The 24,652-nt window shown below is 37.6% G+C and overlaps 1 protein-coding gene and 1 long non-coding RNA gene across 2 annotated transcripts in view; one reads left to right on the forward strand and one right to left on the reverse strand.

The window, feature by feature from the left end:
• Positions 1 to 24,652, reverse strand: part of naaladl2 (N-acetylated alpha-linked acidic dipeptidase like 2) — a 341,685-nt gene that overhangs the window by 126,288 nt on the left and 190,745 nt on the right. The window contains exon 11 of the mRNA XM_085399238.1: positions 22,021 to 22,167. Coding sequence (XP_085255364.1) covers positions 22,021 to 22,167 — 147 coding nt within the window. The remainder of the gene's footprint in view (positions 1 to 22,020; positions 22,168 to 24,652) is intronic.
• On the forward strand, positions 3,296 to 4,933 carry LOC146641530 (uncharacterized). The gene is made up of 2 exons (XR_014909707.1): positions 3,296 to 3,782; positions 4,165 to 4,933. It is a non-coding gene; the product is annotated as an uncharacterized LOC146641530 (long non-coding RNA).

Consider the following 24,652-nt stretch of genomic DNA (forward strand, 5'->3'; position numbering starts at 1 on the left):
TTTATGATCATCTTGGAAAACAATATTCACTTTTGTCATGTTTGTAGTGCACGCATTATATGTCAAAGATGGATGATTCAGTGTAAATGTGAGTCTCTAGCATAAGATTTGTGGGAACACCATGGTCTACCAGGATCCACCAGTCTATATAGGTCAGACAGCTAGTGCTTCAATGATTTGCCAGAACATTAATCCAGCCAAGGGACATAATCCATCCAGTGGTCACACTGTCATACTTTAAATGAGAAGAGTTAGCTAATAGTGAGTCTATCAAAAAAGATGTATAAATTAATCATCATCTGTGTGAACGATTTAGTGGTTTCTAAGAAAAATACAGTACCTACTGAATGAAAGTTAATACACAAATTAAGTATGTTATTAAAAAAGGATCTTTACCTGGTTAAAATCAGAAGGCAACCTTTGTAGCTGAAAAGTGAAGCCAACGCAGAACTGCTGAAAACTGCAGCCCCTTTGGGGCTGGAAAAGGGAGTCCAAAACTAATGGATGATGTCACTGTGGCTACATCCGTATCTTGGCTAAAATACAATTTGGAGATACCGGGGAATTATACAATTTCCTCTGAAAGCGCCTTGTTATTTTCCTGTTCACAAAATGTTTCACCAAAATGAAAGGCAAAATAAGGAAAGCCTCTACAGAGGCCCCTTTCATTTCCATCGTCTCTTCAACAGATTATAGAGGGTATGGGAGTATGGCTTGGGAAAAACTTTGGCACAGTCTATTCCTGAGGAGGTAATTGATACCAATACTAAAACCTCTAATCCAGTTGATTGGACTGAACATCTGTTGAGGGTGTATATAAGCATGTTCGTGTATGTGTGTTTGAGAGAACTGGGCACTGCTGAGGCAGGAATGAGAGAGCGATGGAAAAAACCTTTCATTTTCTATTAAAGTGGTGTGGATGACACACAAAGAGGAGAGATACAGACAGGAACAGCAGTGAGAGAGGGCTGATGAAGATTAATAACTAAGGGATGCAGGGAAAAGTAAACCCTTAAATCAGTTTATCTACTTTATTTGCAGAAAAGGATTTACTTGCCTTATTGGGCTGACATTAATCTTTATTTTATGGAATTTGTGGTATATATCATTGCACTGGAAGTTATATGAGGATACTGTATGTTAATGAGGAAAATAATGGACAGTCTCCCATATATCTGCTTAAGTGTCTATATTCTTGGGGCTGTGATGACTTACCAGAATGTTTATGCTCCTAGTTAGGATAAGGAGACATGGAGTATTAAGAGGAAGGGGAGGAGATGTCAACAGAAAGGACAAAACAGCAAAAGCAAGAAGAAGTATACAGCGTCATAAAACGAAGAAGTGAAATATTACGAGGAAATTAAAGCACGGGGAACAAACTTGAACTCTTTATATTTGCATTAGGTTAGTAGGACGATGAAGCCTCAGCTTTGCCTTCAATAGTAATGTTTAAAGATTTTGTCAAGTTAAGCTGTGTTCCTAAGTACTCTGGTATTGATAGTAGTTTCAGTGCAGTTTATAATTGTTTGCACCACTAAGCTACATAAAGATGGGATCAGATGTGCTGTAAATATGCAATTATGAATAAAAGCATAAAACTGGCAAAAAAAAATCCCACAAAACTAAAGAACAACAAATGCGAGCTGTTGAATAAGAATTTACCGTGTACTCTGGATCATGCTCTGAGCCAACGAACTCCACTGTTGTCTAAACACAATTAAACACACATAGCTGAGTCATACTGTTGCAATGGATGACATGTCGCTTTATTTTCATGAACATAGTATAGGGAGGCAATTTAGTGCATATGACTCACTTCTGAAAAAAAAAAAACATCCCACCACCGTAAATGCTTTTTAAAGCATCAAATGTAAAATAATAACATTGAAAGTTTCCAACTTAAGCAAGATTTCTGACTCTTGAAAGAAGGAAAGGAAGAAAGAAAACAAAATATGCTAAATATCGGAGTTTTGTTCAGTGGCTTAAGTTGACCTGTTGGCGTACAGTACTGGAGTTATGTAGTAAATTTTTTGGAGAATGTGAAATGCAGTGCACGCATTTCAAGTTCATTAATACAGCCTGCTTGTTCTACTACTTTCGCATTGTAGCGTGGGAGAGGTCCCCACTGGGAAAAAAGAAAAGAGGAAAAAAGTTCGAGTGCTACAGCACACATGTACAACACATAATTTTACAGCATGAAACTAGATTTGGTTTTACTTGACCTTGTTAGTTAGGAATATATTATTATTAAAATCATTATTAAACAAAGTACTTTAGAGAGTGATATTATACCCCTTATGTCAAACTGAGTGATTTATGGCCCCCCTAATTGATTTATGACCCCTAATAAATTATTCATGAGCTCCGGAAGTAGGAAGTAATTAAGTAATAAAAATATGATATTCATAAAATTATGATATTCATAAAAATATGATATTCATAAAAATATAATTGATTATTTAGAAAGTTTCTTATATATCAAAAAATAGCATTCTTTTATTTCTTTAAGCAATTAAATTTTTATTTTTATTTTTTTATGCTCAAAAAACGCCATCTGGTGGCGGGTCAGTGTGTGTGTGTGCGCGCGCGCGCCCGAGGCTGTGTGTCTGGGCGCGCGGGGGCGCGCCCGTGTCTCCGGACCGTGCTCTCTCGGGCTCCGTGCTCATGTGTTTAAAAATGTATTAAACCATATTAAAATTGTTTACTTAAACTTGTGCTTTTGTAACGTTCAGTATGGCCACAAACACATGCTGCATGCCTTGGGGGAAAACTTTATTTCGATTTATATGCATTTGTAGATTTAGAATAAAACTCATACTCAGAAAAAACTCGCGATCCCCTAACCCTAACCCTCCTTAGAAACATAAGCAGGGAAAACTCCTTAAAAAACCCTCCGCGTTTTCTCCAAAACCCTACAATAACTTGTTAGGGTGCCCCCTCTATTCCCAAAACCTTATATTCGATAACAGGGGAAATCCTGAAAAAATCCTTAGTCTTTTTTCTCAAATTCAGTGCCCCGCGGCTCCCTTCATGCTCAGCCAAACAAAGCCAAAACTCCTTTAAAAAAAATTTCTCCGCGTTTTCTCCAAAACCCTAGAATAACTTGTTAGCTACCCCTCTATTCACAAAACCTTATATTCGATAACAGGGAAAATCCTTAGTCTTTTTTCTCAAATTCAGCGCCCCGCGGCTCCCTTCATGCTCAGCCAAACAAAGCCAAAACTCCTTTTAAAAAATTCTCCGCGATTTCTCCAAAACCCTAGAATAACTTGTTAGCTACCCCTCTATTCCCAAAAAAAAAAAGCGCTATAATCCAAAAACATTGGGAAAGCTCCTTACTCTTTTTTCTTCAAAAACTTCCCTCTTACTAGCAAGCTCTAAAATTCAACCCACACTCTAAGTTCTACCTCGCTCTTAATCTCCGATCCACAACTTCTTGCAGAGCACAATTTTTTCCTGCTTGTTCGCTCCCCGCTCTGCTCCCGAATGCGCTGCTTACCTCGTTCGAAATTTGCGCCGGAGACCAACTCCCCCCCTTACTTCGCCCCGCTGCCAATCACATAACTATTGCACCGCTCCCTTCGCACCCCGGTTAGCCAATCCGCTCCAGGTCCGATTTTTATGATCTCCCGCTCAGGTTAAGACTACCCCCGAGCTCCCAGAAGACCCCTGCCTTCAGCCATATCAACAACTGGAACCGCTCAGACTGCTTGCGAGTTCGCATAGGGAGCGGCCGATTTCAACAGCAACTTGCGTCTCTTTCCTTATCCGCATATCATTCGGTAAGTGTTAATCTACCTCTCTAACTACATTTTTGCATTTTCCTTTTTACCATTCTGTCAATCCTTTCATTTAAAAAAATAAATAAATATCACAATGGTTTGTAACAGGTACAATACACCATCCATCCATCCATTCGCCTCCACTTATCCTTTTCTCAGGCTCGCGCAGTGCGCTGGAGCCTATCCCACGTACAATACACTTTAAAATATATATAAGCTCCACTTTTAACTCCCGTAAAAGTTTATACATTACATGTCTACATCACCTATCATGGCCTCATCGGGTATCTCATATCATCTTGTTATTGTTATGTTATGCTCCTTTGATATTTTGCTAGTTTGCGTGTTTTAAAACTCTTTTTGTTTTTCTTTATATTTTTAGACCCAGATGTGTTAACCTGATCCCTGCGAAACACCAGCTCTGCGTGGATTTTGACCGCGAGTGACCGGATGTTGTTTCCGGCCTGAGGTTGCCTGAAATGCCGTGAGGCTCGTTTGAAAGATTGCGCCCGAGACCAACTCCGCCTCCAAGGCATGCCTACCTTTAGCTGCCACCAGTGAGATATCAGAGCCGGGCTCCACATATCCAATCAGGAGCACGAGCAAGACAGCTTTTGCAGACTCTCCAGAAATATACAAGTCCTTACCAACTGCTCTGCAACCCAGTGTTTCTGGTCCCCTCACTAACATCGCTTTTTGAGATATTTTTTATGAACCACCAAAAAAGCAATTTTACCCCACAGACTGGGTCTGAGGGCAGCAGCGGGGACAAATGATTGTAATGAAGCGACGGACATTTCATGGCTGGTCTTGCATAATCGTGAGTTATTATGTCATATGGTGATAAGTACATAGTTTTGCAAGAGGCATACAAGCACTGTGGAAAAAGTAATCATAAAACTGTTTTTGTGAACACCCTACGTTATGCTTTAAAAAATGTGATACATGTAATGTGATCATCAAAGAACATGATTTAAAAAAAAAAACAACTTTTATTCTTATGCTTTTAAAGTATGTCAGATTATCTTAAAACACTTATTTGTATGTTATAATGTTTTTCTTACACCATGTGTAATTTTTATAGACACCTTATTCATTGTATCAATGTGTAATTATGTATCTTTGATAAATAAATAAAATATTTAATCTTGTATTTGTGTACTTTCTGGTGATTCAATAAAAAATTAGTCACATATCGCTCTGATAAACACAGATGGCTGAAAGAAATGTTTGATGGAACAAAGGAAACAAGTGTCTTGCTGCTAAACTTTTAAGTCACCATGGTTTAAATGAGAAAGTCTGTATGTAAAACATGAAAAACTCCATATCAGTGATATCTACAAAGGTGTACTCATTTCTTTGTAATGGTACTTTACTGTTCCAATGAAACAAAAAGAAAATCTCATTTTTAAAGTACATTTTTCGGCCATCCTGACCTATTTTCAGGGGCAAGAATGTTGATGTTAGACTGTGTTTTAAATCAGGTTGTGATCTTAAACTAACTATCACAGCACTGATTTCAGTTGTAATGTCAATTAGAATCCCAATTTGGCTTTTCTCCAGTCAGTGTTATGGTGAAATTTAACTTGTTCTTTTGTGTAATTGCACATGGCCCAGCAAAGGACCCCTTAGTAAACTGTACAGCATAAGTTTTCAATTCACTTTTGTCAGAAAACTTCACAGTATGAGAAGTTACAGCACAGTTTCTCCAAACGTGTGGTTCTTTTTCAGCCAGCGTGCTTTTAGAGCATCTACATTAGCTCATGTAGTAAAAGTACAATCAGTAAGTGTACTTTAACATTTGAGATTCCGAGTCACTCTTGCTTAGATCATGTGAACTATATCATGAACCTTTTTTTGTATAATGCATCAAACGTGTTCAAATCAGTTTATTTTCAATTTATTTTAACTAATCTAGAGACAAGCAACTCCTTTTTAGCTTCTGTTATGTATTTACCTCTCACACCTTAATCTAGATGTTAGTGTTCTCAGAGTTAACATGTCTCATGTTGCCATGTTGTATTTCTAATACCCAGCCTCAGTGTTCGCCCTGTTGACCCTCAAATCCAAACACCAATGATCTAGATATTCACAACATTCATAAGGAGATTCTTAAGGTCTTAAGTTTTGTTGTTTTTATGTTTTACAAAAAAAAAACTTCACATTTTTTATATTTTTAAACGAAAGTGACATGCAAGGATATTTTTCTTTAGTGATGTTGCTTCAGCAATCTCAAATACTAATTATTCTGGGAATGTTTATGGTCAAACTATGTGATTTTCCAAATGTGTGTGTGTGGAGTAAAATGACCTTGTTCTTATGATGTTGTCACCGTGAATCATTTAGGATTAACAACACAAATTGTATCGATAGCAGAAACGGTCTTATAACTTATAATTCTCACACGTTACCGCTAGTTTTACAAACGCAGTCTTCTTCAGCTCTGTTTATGTAGCTTTTATGAAACTGATTTTCCATAGTACAAGTAGAATTTAATTTTTCTTTGCTCTCCAGTATAAATGCAATAATTTGCAGGCTTTTTACTGAAACTCTCACAATGCAACACTCAATGCTCAGAGCTTCATATATCAACAGCTCTGAAAATATCTTCTTTTTTAAAGTAATGTAGGACAGGATCTCTCACTCTCTGTGTCTCAAAAAAACCCAACTAAACTGGCAATCACCACTAAACAAATGAAAGTAGTTTATGGCTTTTTTATCAGCTGCATTTCTTTCATTTATGTATTGATCCCATTGTTTATTGGTAATGCTTTTAGGTCACTGTTTTAGCATGTCTGCCTCACACTCCATTTAAACAGTTTAACAGATAGTGGGGTCTGGTAAGGAAGTTGGGGGGAAGCAGACAACTCCACAGGAAGAGTCTTTTTGTCTTTTCTCCACTGTAAAAGATAGCAAGGCAGTGTGAAACTTTCTTTGCGGGAAAGACAAAACTGAGAGCCATGCTAGGCTCAGTGAGAGACTCTGCTCACCCTCTGCCCCAGCGATGGCAGTCCCTCACCAAGCTTGATTTCTGTTCTTTGTCTTGATTAAAGAATGGTAGCTACCGCTCATCGCTTGTCTGCAGGCTTTATTAAACGGAAAACTTCCACAACAACCTCTAAACAGTGGTTTATGGCTTTTTGTCACCTGCAACATCATGTAACACTTGGATGTTAGATTCTTTTACCAGTCAGTGTTGTTAGCCCCAACCCCCAGGCTCCAGCTGTCTGAGCTCTAACCCTGGCTGCCAAATGTCCCCCTGAGGCCTTTGTGCCTTTTACCACCAGACTAAGTTTGTAGTCCTATCTACTAATATTATTTTATTTTTTTATTATAGCACAAGGTTCAGTTAGGTTACTACTTTGACTTCCTCAATTTGCGCACATTTCTGACCCGATACTTTATCAAGCTTTTACTCGAGTGTTTTTGACACTAGCAGCTGTACTTCTACTTAAGTGAAAATTGCCTGCAATTTTGCCACCTCAGTTGCCACTTTTCTGGAGTTTGTACACTTTTTATATTGAAACGTTCAACGTTTTACGTGTTATCCTTGATCACAGTTCTAAACAAGTTAACTTTCTTCACTTCAAAGTAACCCAAAAAAGAAACTATATGTCCAGTTCTCTTTACTCCAAACCTGGTTTAAGGCTATGCTGTTGTTGTGATATGGCCATACAAATAATATTAAGTTTAATTAATCTTTTAAAAAAATGGCTGCTTCATGGCTACCTGTTCAGAGAATTTGCAGACTTTTATGGAAACTGTCACAATGTAACACTCTCACTGTCAAAACAGGGTTGATCCATGTTTCTATGAACACTGATTAATATATCAACAGCTCTGAAAATCCTTTTTTTTTTTAAGTAAAGCAGAACAGGATCTCTGTATCTCTAAAAATCCCAACAAAACTGGCAATCACCTCTAAACAAATGGAAGTAGTTTATGGATCTTTATCACCTGCAACACCATGTAACACCTAGATGTTAGACTCTTTTACCATCACATTTGCAAGGGTTTATGTGTTATCCTTGATCACAGTTCTAAATAAGTTAACTTTCTTGACATAAAAGTAGCCCAAAGAAGACAAATATATGTCCAGTTCTTTTTTACTCCAAACCTACTGATCGGAAAACATTATGTGATGCTGGAAGTTTTCATCCTATCCATCTGCAAAACAAGTTTACCTGTAAGCCAACACATTAGACGTAAGCAAATTTGTGAAATTCCTGAACAATGTGCTTTGTGGAGTAGCAGTAGTACTAGAACTAGTACTAGTAGTCCTAGTATTCTGCAGCAACCAGGCTTCAAGAGTGATCACTCTTCTGGCTTTCAAATGGTGAAAACATGTCACAGTCTTAACCGCAAATCAGAAATGTTGGTAAATTTAAAAAGGAATTTAAACGTCAGCTTTGACATAGACACAGACTTTATTAATGCCACACTCAGGAAATTCACATGTTACACATGATTTAGCTCACCTGCTAAATCCCCAGAGCAATAACCACATCAGCATCATTAGCCTGAGTGTTGATCCTCCAGGTGAGTGAGTGGAGTTGAGTGTGTGTGTGTGTGTGTGTGTGTGTGTGTGTGTGTGTGTGTGTGTGTGTGTGTGTGTGTGTGTGTGTGTGTGTGTGTGTGTGTGTGTGTGTGTGATCAGAGGTGAAGCTGCTTTCTGCAAAGTCTCATCAACAACCAGGAAGAGTCTAAAAGCACTAAATATGAAACAGACCATTTACCATACCCAACACTGAGCTCCTGCACAGTCAGATGGAGTGAAACATAATGTCCCAGTGGTGTTCTGTTGGATTTAGCAGGTGAGCGTTGTTGCCAGTCAAAACCTTTTTGGAAACTCTTTACAAGAATCAATGTAATTATTTGTTTTACTTGAATCAAATGTATTGGTTTATATACCTGAAATAAAACTTTTTTTTGGAAACCCGTTACATCAAATAAAACTTTCTTGGAAAAGCATTGCAAGAATCAATCGAGTTATTTGTTTTACCCCATTCAAATCTATTGGTTTCATTACATCAAATTAAATAATTTTGGAAACCCGTTACATCAAATAAAACTTTCTTGGAAAAACTTTACAAGAATCAATGTAATTATTTGTTTTACTTGAATCAAATGTAATGGTTTATATACCTGAAATAAAACTTTTTTGGAAACCCTGTACATGAAGTAAAAGGTTTTTGATCTTGTAAGTTCTGGCTTTAATATTTTCAGCTGATAAAGTGAACTTCATACAAACTCTGCTAGTAAGAGGGAAGTTTTTGAAGAAAAAAGAGTAAGGAGCTTTCCCAATGTTTTTGGATTATAGCGCTTTTTTTTTTTGGGAATAGAGGGGTAGCTAACAAGTTATTCTAGGGTTTTGGAGAAATCGCGGAGAATTTTTTAAAAGGAGTTTTGGCTTTGTTTGGCTGAGCATGAAGGGAGCCGCGGGGCGCTGAATTTGAGAAAAAAGACTAAGGATTTTCCCTGTTATCGAATATAAGGTTTTGTGAATAGAGGGGTAGCTAACAAGTTATTCTAGGGTTTTGGAGAAATCGCGGAGAATTTTTTTTAAAGGAGTTTTGGCTTTGTTTGGCTGAGCATGAAGGGAGCCGCGGGGCGCTGAATTTGAGAAAAAAGACTAAGGATTTTTTCAGTATTTCCCCTGTTATCGAATATAAGGTTTTGGGAATAGAGGGGGCACCCTAACAAGTTATTGTAGGGTTTTGGAGAAAACGCAGAGGGTTTTTTAAGGAGTTTTCCCTGCTTATGTTTCTAAGGAGGGTTAGGGTTAGGGGATCGCGAGTTTTTTCTGAGTATGAGTTTTATTCTAAATCTACAAATGCATATAAATCAAAATAAAGTTTTCCCCCAAGGCATGCAGCATGTGTTTGTGGCCATACTGAACGTTACAAAAGCACAAGTTTAAGTAAACAATTTTAATATGGTTTAATACATTTTTAAACACATGAGCACGGAGCCCGAGAGAGCACGGTCCGGAGACACGGGCGCGCCCCTGCGCGCCCAGACACACAGCCTCGGGCGCGCGCGCGCACACACACACACTGACCCGCCACCAGATGGCGTTTTTTGAGCATAAAAAAATAAAAATAAAAATTTAATTGCTTAAAGAAATAAAAGAATGCTATTTTTTGATATATAAGAAACTTTCTAAATAATCAATTATATTTTTATGAATATCATATTTTTAGGAATATCATATTTTTAGGAATATCATATTTTTATGAATATCATAATTTTATGAATATCATATTTTTATTACTTAATTACTTCCTACTTCCGGAGCTCATGAATAATTTATTAGGGGTCATAAATCAATTAGGGGGGCCATAAATCACTCAGTTTGACATAAGGGGTATAATATCACTCTCTTACTTTTAACATTAAACATGTTTAAATATAAACATAATTATCAAGGCTGTTATAGGCTGCTTTCAGAAATCTCTAAGGACACTATTTAGTGCAGTATAAAAAATATGTATCAGTTTCGAATGCACTGTACAGCAGTGCATCAGGAAGTGGTGTTCCACTGATGCACATTCCAGTTTGATACCAGCCTCACCTCCCCCATGATTTAGGCATATATGGCTAAATCATGCAGAAGCACATTCCACAGATCAATCAGTTATTTTGTACACAGACCTGTTCATCCCTCTGCTGAACATCACTGACGGTGCAATATCAAAAGAAAAAACCGCTGAACATCCAATATCCAAACAAGTCCTAGGTTGAAAGAAAAAAATCCCAATATTCTGACCCCATCTTTGATATTACACCAAACTTTCATGCTCTGCACAGTTGTACAACTTCATAGGAACTTTTAAAACACTTGACCAAGGCAAGAGATGGTTTAAAAAATAGCTTTTCATGTTTCAGTCTCCACTTTTAAGTGATATAGAGGCCATTAAAGCCAAATATCGATAAATAATCTCTTCCATAAACAGACTGCTGTGTCATGAAAAGATTGGTTTCAGTTTTCTGGACAGTCTGTATTTGCAGAACTAAATAAAAATGCTCGGCCTACAGAAAAAGCTGATGATCTTCCTCAGTAATTGTAACTGGAGCAAACAGCCTCTCATAAATCAGCCCTGCTGAGTCAGCTACTACAACAGTGTGTTTTATTGCCTGCTTACGCAGAATTTAGTTTACTCCTAATACACAGATATGGAGATAAAAAATATTTAAAGCATTAAAATTTTAATGTTCCAGTGGGAGTATAACCAGTAGTCCATTTACAACAGTATGTAGGAGGAAAGTTAAAAATTAGGCTAATGCAATAGCGGTTTCTAGTTACGACCAGCGGTTGTAAAGAAACCTGTGGAGTGGAAGACATGTAGGGCGAAGGTGACAAAACAAACAATCAAAACCATTACTGGGCCCCAGGGTTTGAAGCACTGCAGAGTAGGAAGTTTGGCGTTAAACCAGTAAGTCTCTATTCAGTTATAATAATAATGTATACTTTATTGATCCCTGTGGGAAATTCCTCTATGCATTTAACCCATTCACTCTGTCACTTTACTGTAATCTGGTTATTTTTTGCAAGTAACGAGTAAAGATTGCTAGTCCAAAAAAAAAAAAAAAAAAAAAAAAATTGATTACTGTTACTATCTCGCAAGCACGCTGCGTTACCAAACTGTGATTTTGTTTGTGAGAGCGTCTCATGTCAGTAACGTACGAGTCTGTGGCAGCAACAGACGTGTGTAGATCAACAATGGATAACATGGAGTACGGGAGAGAGTACGACCACGCAGCGTTTAAAGTTTGGAAGTAAACACAAAACAATTATTTTATTTTATGTGCTGGAAAAGGCAGAAAAGGTTTAAATGTTTAACAAATTTCTTCCAGTTAGAGGCTGTTGCATATAATTTAATTTTTGCTCGATGCAATGTGCATAAAGTTAAAAGAATAAAACAAGTTTTAAAAAGAGACTTTTTTATTTGATTACAATTTTAATTTATATGATGAATTATGCAGAAAAAATGAATTGGACTGAAAGGTCTTTTGCTTTATTACATATTCAGGTCGTGTATGATGTTTTAAAAAGTTAACTAAGTAATAAATTACTTTTGAAAATAAGTAATCAGTAAAGTAACTGGATTACTTTCTTGGAGAAGTAATTAGTAACTAATTACTATTTTCAAGTAACTTGACCAACACTGGTAGGCAGCATCCAATTTTAAACCCATTCTGGGAGGTGTAGTTAGATACAGGGAGTGCAGAATTATTAGGCAAATGAGTATTTTGTCCACATCATCCTCTTCATGCATGTTGTCTTACTCCAAGCTGTATAGGCTTGAAAGCCTACTACCAATTAAGCATATTAGGTGATGTGCATCTCTGTAATGAGAAGGGGTGTGGTCTAATGACATCAACACCCTATATCAGGTGTGCATAATTATTAGGCAACATCCTTTCCTTTGGCAAAATGGGTCAAAAGAAGGACTTGACAGGCTCAGAAAAGTCAAAAATAGTGAGATATCTTGCAGAGGGATGCAGCAGTCTCAAAATTGCAAAGCTTCTGAAGCGTGATCATCGAACAATCAAGCGTTTCATTCAAAATAGTCAACAGGGTCGCAAGAAGCGTGTGGAAAAACCAAGGCGCAAAATAACTGCCAATGAACTGAGAAAAGTCAAGCGTGCAGCTGCCAAGATGCCACTTGCCACCAGTTTGGCCATATTTCAGAGCTGCAACATCACTGGAGTGCCCAAAAGCACAAGGTGTGCAATACTCAGAGACATGGCCAAGGTAAGAAAGGCTGAAAGATGACCACCACTGAACAAGACACACAAGCTGAAACGTCAAGACTGGGCCAAGAAATATCTCAAGACTGATTTTTCTAAGGTTTTATGGACTGATGAAATGAGAGTGGGTCTTGATGGGCCAGATGGATGGGCCCGTGGCTGGATTGGTAAAGGGCAGAGAGCTCCAGTCCGACTCAGACGCCAGCAAGGTGGAGGTGGAGTACTGGTTTGGGCTGGTATCATCAAAGATGAGCTTGTGGGGCCTTTTCGGGTTGAGGATGGAGTCAAGCTCAACTCCCAGTCCTACTGCCAGTTTCTGGAAGACACCTTCTTCAAGCAGTGGTACAGGAAGAAGTCTGCATCCTTCAAGAAAAACATGATTTTCATGCAGGACAATGCTCCATCACACACATCCAAGTACTCCACAGCGTGGCTGGCAAGAAAGGGTATAAAAGAAGACAAACTAATGACATGGACACCTTGTTCACCTGATCTGAACCCCATTGAGAACCTGTGGTCCATCATCAAATGTGAGATTTACAAGGAGGGAAAACGGTACACCTCTCTGAACAGTGTCTGGGAGGCTGTGGTTGCTGCTGCACGCAATGTTGATGGTGAACAGATCAAAACACTGACAGAATCCATGGATGGCAGGCTTTTGAGTGTCCTTGCAAAGAAAGGTGGCTATATTGGTCGCTGATTTGTTTTTGTTTTGTTTTTGAATGTCAGAAATGTATATTTGTGAATGTGGAGATGTTATATTGGTTTCACTGGTAAAAATAAATAATTGAAATGGGTATATATTTGTTTTTTGTTAAGTTGCCTAATAATTATGCACAGTAATAGTCACCTGCACACACAGATATCCCCCTAAAATAGCTAAAACTAAAAACTACTTCCAAAAACATTCAGCTTTGATATTAATGAGTTTTTTGGGTTCATTGAGAACATGGTTGTTGTTAAATAATAAAATTATTCCTCAAAATTCAACTTGCCTAATAATTCTGCACTCCCTGTACTGTGCACTGCCTGAAAACCAAACAACTGTCTAACGGATTTACAAGCATCCTGCTGTGTACTTGAGGTGTTATCAAGTGTTTTGCTAAATGATAACTCTACTCAATGTTTACTGACAAAAACTGTGCACAGAGGACAACTGAATATTTTTTTAAATGTCCATCACAGGATCATGGGGCTTCAACTGGATAAACTATAGGATGAGAGGCAGGTATCACCCTGGACAGGGCTAACACAGAGAGACAGATGCCATTCACATCTTTAGAATAACTAATTAACATAAACCTACTAACTGCCTGTCTTTAGTCTATGGTAGAAAGCTGACACCCCTGGAAAGGAACCACAGACATGGGGAGAACACACAAAAGCCACACAGAAACGCCCCCAGATGGTGGGTTTGAACCCAGGACCTTCTTGCTGTGAGGAACTGTGCCACTGTCATATTTTTTATTTATTTTTAAGTTTAACTGCAAAAGTTTTGCCCAACTTTAAAGTCTTCTACACAATTTTTTGGAGGCTCTTGGTAGAGTCCTTTTTCTTTTGTACTGTGCACTAAAGTTAGCATAGAAGACTCTAGAGACTCTGCAAGAAATATATGTAAATTTGGTCAATATTAAAATGTAGTACGGTAAGGGTTTATTGACAAATCACAATTGCAATGTCATTTCCCCAACTTGTTCCTTCTCCTCACTCTCACTGTCTCTCATGTCTACCCTACAGACTTCATTCGTGTCCTCTCACCATCAGTAACTCCCATCTTCAAAGCTGCAAATAAAATTACTTCATGTAAGATGTGTCAGATGGAGATTTGAACAGACACACGCACACTGGTGTGTGTTAGTGTGCTTTAGCTTGCATGACTGTTGCCTGGTATCATCACCACTTGAAGCACCAAGGGGAGTTTGGGCCTGACAGCTGTGCAGGGGAGAGCTGGATGCAGATGTAATATCCTTCTATCATTCCCCATCAGCTTTAGACTTCCAAGAAGGTTGGAGGCACTGACAGGTACTACTGACACTTAACAAGACTTCACTTACTGTGTTTTACAACCAACACGTACAGGATGAGGAATACCATTTGAAAAGGACCAAATGCCACTGTAGATTGCTGTAATAAAATGGTATTTCTCCTGCTGGAACCAATGATAAATCAAACCTCAATGAGCTCCTGGAGAACTGGTGTTATGAAACTGGAGCAAACTTCAAAGCATCTGGTCAAATAAGCATTAAATGACGTGTTTACTGATGTGTATGCAATACAGTCTGTATCTTATTTGCTTTCCTGACAAAATACTTTGGTAAAACTTAATCACACTATGATAATAAAAGCTCCTTGCAAGCAATGGCTCACACAGAATAATTGTGAAATGTTGCAGCTGAAACTTCTACCTGATAATGAATAAACTACTATATATTCTATGTGCATACTATCAGAATACATAAATTTGGAGCCCTAGTCAAATATATATATTTGTAGATCTATGAGTTTGTGCAACTATTGCAACTAACGTGTTAATCGGGAATGACAATGAGTGAGCAATGTTAATAAAAGTAAGTAATGTAAGTAAGTTACATTATAGCAGTTCACTCAGTGTTTTCCAAAAAACTTTTTTCCCCGCGTCAATCCGTTTTTACTGAGAGGACATCAAATAAAATGCAGGCTTTTCTGGCAGCTTTGTGAAGATTTGCTGTTGCTGTCAAGTTCGATAAAGTTCCATGATGGCATATAATGCTTGAGTAGAAACCACTGGTTGTTAATACTTTTTTGAGATACCGCTAGTCAGCTTTACTTATTTAATCCACTACAGTATATAGTGAAAGAAAAGAGTTTTCTGATGCAAAAATGAGAGCTAATTAGTGTTAATGTATACACATCCTACTTTCCAGACTGGAATTTCATTTAGGTTTTTTTTAATGTATCTAGATCATGTGGTGTTTTATCTCCAGAACGAAGGTCTATTCTGGAAAATGTCTTTTGTTTTGTTTGGATTGTGTGCTCTTACTCTCGCTCTTCTTCTAGCAAAGATGCTACATTTACAATGCAGGATATTACAGGACATCAAAGGCTAACTGTCCAATTAAAAACTGCCTTTGCAACTACGCCAACAGACAGGAAACCTACAAGCACAATAAGCAGGTGAAAGAAAACAAAGCCAATACAACAGAGGCTGATTAACTGTGTTTGCTTTTTACCACTAAGAGCTCATTTTCAGAGTCAAAATGGGAAGGAGTCAAATGATGAAAGCAATTATTTTCAGCTGCTTTCCTGAACATAATAAAAGATTTGTATTACAGGATTTGAACAATAAAGTGTGTACTCGCACATAGGTTAAAATGTACAATGAGATAATTATAGCTGTTCCTGGTGCAGTGGGAAAATAAATTAAGGATGAAGCCAGAGAAGCATAATTTGTGGTTGTTACAGAAGATAGATTTCCTGATACCAGTGTTTTTGCAAAAACTCTCTCTCTAAAAATCATTTAGGCAGCACTGCTGTTTATCACAAGTCCACTCCTGTCACAAATTGTGGGAGGGCAGAAGATGCTGCAGCCCTTGTCCTACATTTTTGGAGGACTCTAATTGTCTGCACAAAGTTGCAGTAATGGCCTCCGGTCTAAACAGAGTACATGCCAAAGTCAAGATGAAGATCCTTCTGACTCTATTAATTCTTGCTCTCCCCACCTGAACCTGACTATAGCCCTGAACCAATGATCTGCAGAGATGAGGGGATGTCAGATATTCCTCTCACACCTCAGCGGCCTGTCTGAGTTCTCTTCCAGGTCCCCAAAGCCAAGGCAACTGCCTGATGACACATGTCAAAGATGACTCCCACGCGTAGCCCCGAACAGGATGGTATTTTACATCCAGATTTCTGCACATGGCAGTGAAGAAAAATATGCTGAAGGAGATTTTTGAGCGTATTACATTACATAACAATGAATTATTCAAACAATGTGTTATATAGCTCATCTCAATAACTTTAGTCACGTCATTCTCTCACAGCAGAACATGTTTCTCTGTTTTTGTACATAAAACAGGTTTAAATCTACTCAGACTTCAAAACAAAACAAAACAAAACATGCAAATGTTTTTTAAAAAACATTGTAAAAATATTGCAGGCGGTGAATAACAAAAGGAAGTTTTAGGGAGCACTGTGAGTGCAAAGAGATGAAAACTACCATAGAGTGAAAGAAAAACAGATGTTAAATGAGAAAACAAATGTTCAGCGAGCCACACTTTTGTCATGAACACCACAGCAATGGTGCACAACATCTGGTTGTTTCCCCAACACATTGCCAGCACAGAACTCTGCTCAGCATATGAGGATGAATGAATGCAATTACAAACACAGTGGATCACACACAGTATAGTGACCTGTTCGGAATATTGAACAAAGTTGGAAACCAAGCAGAGGTTTCTCAGAAATGCACCCACGCAGTTGGAGCCATATGTACCTGCTTTGATTTATTGCCTACATGGGATCAGTATGCACACCTGTATACTTTGTAATCGTCGCCCAACTCGGTTCACTGTTCTAAAGCTTTTAGCTGGAAAACACAAACATTCTCTGTCTCACACATACATAGGCACTCACTTTTCTGTGTGTTTATTATTTTCTTTTTCTGTTCGGAGCCTAATGTGGGCAAATAATAATCACTATATTTTAATTGCAAAATCTGCACAGAAAAAGCAGATATATAGATATTAATTCTTTGCCTTTTTATTGTTCTTGTTTTACAGTTTTGTTTGGTTTCATGGATCAGCAAATAGCTACACAGTACACCATCTACTTGGATCAACACAATTTAATGTACTTATCATAAATTAATAACAATGTTTGCCTTAATAATCTTTCAAAAAGAAGAAACATGAAGTATTACAGTTGTTATGCGTACATATGTCTTTTTTTCTCCTACCTGTGGTATGTCATTGATTCATATCACACACATAATTGTAACTGTATTGCCAGTGATGAGACTGAATATTAATTCTAGTCATCAAAGAGGGTTTGAAAATAACAAACTTCAGCACAAAAGCAGCTTGCATATATAGCATTTTATATTGCATATGAAATGAATTTTACCTTCCAGCTACTTTCATGTTCATGACAATGCGCTATTCTTGCCCTTTCCCTCTTGATGTGGGTCGAGACATGCATCACTGACTGCATGACAAAAGTCTCAGATGGGATGTCAATGCACCAGCTAAAAGCTCAGCTAGGGCAAGAATGAGGTTGTGTTCCTTTCAGAGAAAGCATGCCTGTGCCAAGACCTGTCCACCGCCATTAGCAGTGAGGTGATGCCAAAATGAACAATGAGGAACTTGCATGTAACTGGTTTTCCACTGAATATGGACGGTTGGCAGATGGGCTTGATGCTCAATCACATGTTTTCCTAAACCTTGCACGGGGATTGTTGCAGTTATCAGAAGGGCACGATGAGATTATGGCATGGTATGGTACAGTACCAACAGACATGAAACCAGTGCTAAGATCAAATTTGTCATTTCGATGACAATTAGGTCCTTTCCACTATTGAAAATTGGCTATTGAATCATTCGGTGAACCCTGTACTTTATTAGCTCTAGTGAAGCCAAACAGCAAAACAAAACCTAACTTTTCCCCCCAAACACAGCTTATAAGTTTGTGGTTGAATGTATGGCCTGTGTTACATGTTTACATTTTTAGGCCAAACAAATGGAAAACACACAATTGCTCATTTTCACTCGAGCTATATTCAGGGCATCCCTGAAAAATATTTTGTTGACCTTTTAATACCAAATGTACTAAACCCCTTGTAATCAGTTAATATTTTTAGCTGCTTGTTTTTTATGCTTACTGCAACTCCCCACCTTTGTTGAAATGCTAGCTCTAAATACAACTGACTGAAGAGAATGTGAAAGTCAGGTCGTATCACAGCTTCACTCCCACCTCTTCAAAATCAGGGCCATTCACCATGACAACACTGATAATATGTAATGGTGGGAAAGCCTAAGAGCAGAACACAATCTGTGTTCAGTGTGTGGGAGAAAAATAAGAGATATGACTAACACAGTGTTTGACAGAATAAAAAGAGATGACATTTACAATTGTTAAAAATAACCGAGGGTAATTTGAGATAAACATTTCCTGTGCACTAAGGTTTTTTTTTTTTGTGGCATTTTGGGCCTCGATTGTCAAAACTGTTGTTGAGGAGAAAAATCCAAACTGACAAAGCAGCTTTTAACTCATTGTTCCCAAGTGCTGATACATAGTGAACTTCTGTTTCCAAGTCTAATGGTGTCCCCTCCTTTACTCTCCATATTGTCTCCTCTCCCTATAAATGTTTCCAGGTCTTTTTCCTACAAACTCTCGGTAATAACAGCTGGTTTAGAGCTTGCTATTTTTGTTGATGTTGACTGTCGTATCCTTATGCTCTTGTTTCTCCTCTTTGCTTCCCCTCACTCCAAACAGTTGCAGTATTTAGCCGCCCTCCCTGAGGCCGTTTCAGATTTTTTTCCAGTCAAAAGTTTTTTTTCTTCTTTCTCAGAGTTTCTCTATATAATACAGTGACGTCTTTATCTTACGATGTAAAGCGCACGGCAACTGCTGTTATATAGGTAGAACTGAATTGATGAAGGATGCCTGCAGATATCAAAAGCCCTTTGAGCAGCAAAATGAAGATGCAATGGAATATAAATAATAAACAGTGTTACTTTTGTACTTTCTTGTACTGAACTGTACTTTTGTCCTACTGAATATTTGACCTTTACCTTCACAGTTAGACGTGTTATTTATAATGTAAACAACAAATTTCATTTTGTATTATCATCTCAGAGTGACACATTTTGGATACATCTTTGTTCTTAGAAGTAGATCTAAATGACTCCTGTTTGTGCTTGTATTTAGGGTGAACTCCACAGGTGTTTTAACTGCTTGGGAGTTGGAAATATGCGCAACGACAGTAAGGTTACAGAGAAATATAGGCGGTTAGAGCCTGCAAAACTTTACTGTGGCAGGAAAATCGCTTTTCATATGAGATCTCTGTAACAAATATTATATAACTCTTGTTATTCCAGCTTGCACTACTCAGAAAATACATATCCATTCATTTCAGTGTGAGGGTGTGGAAGCTAAACTGTCCCATACGAACAGGAATTTATTTAAAATTACTCGTGGGAGAACACTATTAAAGATGTGGTCACGCTGTGAAAGCAGAAATTGGCCATTAGAAGGAAATATAAATCCCGCATATTAAATCAGCATGTCTTGAAAATACATGTAGGTGCATTAAGCATTTGTTGCTTGCAGAAGTTGTACTGTTTCCCACTTTTTGTAATCGTGTTACTGTTCAATATGCCGACATCTGCAAAAAAAGTGAATATGGTAAAACGAGTGTGGGAACATGTTTCAAATGGGTGCTGCAGGGTGGAAGCATTATGTTTAAGTTAGGGAAAGCCCCCCACAGCAACTATCTTTTTTTAAAAGATCTGTATAAATGATTGCATGCCATTAAATGTACATTAGTTTTGCATTTTCTTATATAATCCATGTCCATGTCCTTATATGAATACTTTAATACATCCCATCCCAGGATGTGTGTTCTGTCCATCTGCCTGCCAGTTTAGTTTATGTATTTCCAGTTTAGCCAGTTTCCTGTTTTTGTCATTTAGTAATAAATCTTTGTTTTGAGTCTACAATTTTGGGTCCATCATTCCTCCTATCCTGCCTGCACACAGCTTACACATGACACAAAACACAGGCAATACAGACACTGGTTTATACGAAAGCCAGATTTAAACAATCAATAAAACACTAACACCATTAACACTAATGAATCTTATTTACTTGCAAAGCAGCCCAGGAAAGCAACGCAGTAGCTAAATATTAACTCTAATTGGACAGAATATTTGGCTATAATCATATTTAGTGCTAATGTTAGTAGCAGTTTCTCTTCTTTTTGAACATATACCTGGGATAAACACATACTTGAATCTAAAAATAACATACAGTTGTTTTTTAAAAATTTGTAGTTAGTGAATAGTTGACTATTAATTAGTCTCTTATTTCCCCAAAAGCTCACTGACTCCTCACTGACTCTATCAACCATGGTCTGCCATTAAACTTGCAGCTTAGCTGCTGAATAGTCTTTCTCCTTCTCCAGACTGAACAGTCAATCTGAAAGTAATTCGGAACTGTCTTGAGAAAATTCAGTTTCTAAAACATGTTGAGCATTTCTACAAGTGGAGAAATTAACTATAAATGGAAGCTGTGTAGGTTCTTCTGTCTGTCTCAGCTTCCCCAGAGACCCGGTTAAGATATAAAGCAGTAGAGGAAATTTTATTGCCCTCCGATTTTAAATGCTGGAGTTCAATCCAAATGCTATTAAGCCGTTACTAATATATGGATATAGGGTGTTCCCTAACAGAGTCAGGTTTGTTTACAGGTAGTTTTTAATTTAATTTAGGTTTTGTCTTTCCTAAACAAACCCAGTGATGCAGATTTCACTCTCCACCACCTATTATTTTCAGGTTGTAAAGGCACCTTGAGGGCAGATAAACATCATGAAGATCTCTCGCACTAATTAAGCTCAAAGTTGCCGTCCTAGCCAGAAGTTCCAAATTTGAGTGGGCCGATAAGCTGAGGCTAAATCACTGTGTTTCCACCCCAAGGCTGTGCAACAAACATCAATACTGCATTTTTAATGGAAATAAATGGGGGCATGCATAATTTGTGAGCACTATGATGTGCATTTGTTCCTTACAAAAGAGACAAGCTATACTGCACTCTGCTTAAGTTTGAAAACGTTCTTCATATTGGCAGTGACACTATATGGGCTGCATATGGTTGTTATCACAGTGTACCACATATGGTCATGTGACATAGCTGGAAAAATGTCTTAAAATGTAAATCGTGTAATGTAATAAAGTCGTTAATTTTAGATCCAGTCCACTTTTTTGTCTTTGTATATATGAACTGCCCTGTGGTAGATCTCCCTCTGACTGCCACTCCAATTTAACAGAGTTTGACAGATGGGGTCCTTACTAGATTTTCTTTAAAAGAAAATTCACACAAACTGAAACAATACTCTTCTCCTTTTGGTTTAATACTTTCCATTATTGTCTCAGTGCATATTGTATATATTAGATTATTTATGTGACACTAAGGCTGGGATGAAGTAATTACTTCAGTCACACAACTGGTATATATTCATACAGACTTTGTTTCACACGCTAAAACATTAAAGCATGCACTTTAAGTAGTTTGTGTCTGTCGTAAGTTAAAGGTAAATGTACCTTCTCAAAGACAAGTTTTGCTTCTAATGAGGAAATTTTTACTATCAGAAACTAAAAGACAAGGTGTGACCGTGCCTTGTATTATGGTAGTTCCTCTGATCTCAAGGGACAACGTAGCATGGCATAAAATCAAAGCAATGAGCGTCACAAGAAAAATGGAAATAAAATAATTGGGTCTTTTGGTTTAGACATACCTCTTCTGCTCTAGTCTGTTCAAAGGCAAACTCCATGGTAGGCACGGCCAATTGGTTGGCAAAGAAACCCACATCTCCAGGCAACTGCAGTGAGCTGACGTTGGGTCCAGGGCAGTTTCCGCCACGAATACAACTCAGCAACTGCCTCTAACAAAGAAGAGGAAAGAATAATGGGAATAAAACCATAGTGAGAAGAGAAAATTAATTGGTGGAAAGACTAAGAGGAGAGACAGCAAAGTCTTCAGAGGGAAGTCTCGCCACTCAGAAGTCATTTTGGTAACATGCCAGGCAGATATTTTTTGTCTAACAAGACTGGGCTCTCAACTAAATAAATGTGCAAAGTGCAATAAGTGCACTTTAAATGGTCACTGGGACATGAAAGTGTATAGAATAAAACAAATGTCATTAATCCTCTCAGAGTTGCTACAATTAAGTTTAAAAAAAAAAAGTATACCTGTGCCAAACACGCAGTTTTTATGACCCCAATGCACTCACATTAGTGGAACAAATAATACATCAATACAGGATATCTTTTATGCAAAACACCAGCTTTGGTAATGTGTATAAAAAACACTACTACCCATAAATATCCCATAAATCATCATACCACCACCGTAAGCTTGAACCATTCATACGATGATTGGTCCATGTTTTCCTGCTATTTACTTCAAATTCTGATCCTACCATCATGACGACTAACACAAGCAGTTGAGCAAGTTCTGAAGTGCACAGACTGGCACCAACAAAGATGTCACATGTAAAGTAATTTAAAACACTTTTCTTCCTGATGCGTGGTTTGAACTTCAGTAGGTCATTTTGACCATGTGTACATGCCTAAAAGTAGTTAGTTGCTGCCATTGGCTGATTAGATATTTGCATAAACAAGCCATTGAACAGGTGGACCTAATAAAGTTTTTGATGAGTGTATATTGGATTACTAAAACAAAAAAGAAAAGAAAAAAAAAGCGTATTTAAACCATAGCTCATTTTATTAAGCTCATTAAAACTACAATGTGGTTGCAGGTGCTGAATAATAATGTTTGACTTGTCTTTATTAGGGTACTAAATCAAACTTATTTACAATTTTCCTCAAGTGGTTTCCTTCCACTAACCAATGTTCTACAATTATTGTAACAGCAGCTGCTTCTCTTTCAATAGCAAATAACACGGAAAGCAATAAAACCAGGTGACAAGTCTCATGTTAGTGGTAGTGAACTGTGTCAAAGCTAGAAATGTGCAATTATCTACAATAACAGTCTCATATCATCAGGGCCCCAAGCACAATATTGTATTTAGCAAAACATATACCCATATCTGACAGTTGTCATTAGCTTCAGCCATGAAACTAATATGAATTTAGATATTTTTTAGTGAAAAACTAACTTTTACCTCCGTCTTCCATCGGTGTTCAAGCTGAAATGGCAGTTTATGTTCCAGAAAAGATTTCCAGCTCCAAACACTTTGCAATGTAGAAATATAGTGCAAACATATTCTACATGCGATTTATGTCCAAAAACATGCTTAGCTCATCAACAGAGGTGATTATACTGTAACACAGATACAGTTGTGATAAGATATGCTAAGAAAACAAGATGAAAAATGGTTGTATTTGGATATTTATATTAGGTATGGTGAAAAAATAGGAAAAAGAACAATTGCATATATGATTATTCTTGGATAATTTACAAGTATGTTTTTTTAAATAAAAATTATATAGTCCATAATTCATAATTCTACAACTAATGTAAAACAATAACTGCACACCACTGCTATTATCATTTAAAAAACTTTCAGATAGCACATAACACAAGCCAGAACTTAAAACACTTTAAAACACTTAAAACTTAAAAAAAAATCTGTCCTTAAGCCATAGAGCCTTAATATAGAGCCTTAATATTGTTGACGTACACCATTTGAATAAGGCAGCTAGCACCCTATTCACTCAAAATGTAACTTAAATGATAACTAGAAGCACATAGTTAAAGACCATTAAAATTCTGTATATCTCAGGAACCTGTTTACACAAAGGAACATGTACAAGTCATTCAGTTTTTTGTACGTATATTTAAATCACCTTGCCAGGTATGAAAAAAAGTTTCAAGGCTGACACTAATAAGAATTCTCAAGTACAAGTGTAAATTCTACTAAGTATAGTTTAGCGCTTAGATGGGGGCTGGACGAGGTGAGGGTGTTATTATGGCTAATTGCACAATTCAAGCTTTTGTCACAGTTCACCACTAACATGTGGCTTGTCACCTGGGTTGACTGCTTTCTGGCGTTGCTCATAATTGAAAGAACAACACAGCTGCTGTTGCAGAAATTGTCGAGACTAAAGTGGGTAGCGGAAGGAAACAGAATGCAACAGTCAATCAACTGGAGGCTTATCTCAACTGTCCATATCCTCTGTGCCTGCCTGATGTCACTGTGTTCTTCTGTCACATTGCATTTAATTAGAGTTTCCCTTTTATCAAGGTCTGTCAAGGGGAAAGTGTTCTGGTGTCCAATCATCCCCGCCACTGCCATTGACACAATGTTGTCAACCTTTTCTGTTTTATTCTTTCTAAAGGCAGTGGCTCTCTAAACATTAACTGCTGCTGTGACACATCACCACTCCAGCTGAATGAAGGCCAGT

Source organism: Rhamphochromis longiceps, linkage group LG23 (genome assembly GCF_057381845.1).
Source record: "Rhamphochromis longiceps isolate RC_006_pf linkage group LG23, R_longiceps_female_GT1.1, whole genome shotgun sequence".
Lineage (NCBI taxonomy): Eukaryota > Metazoa > Chordata > Actinopteri > Cichliformes > Cichlidae > Rhamphochromis > Rhamphochromis longiceps.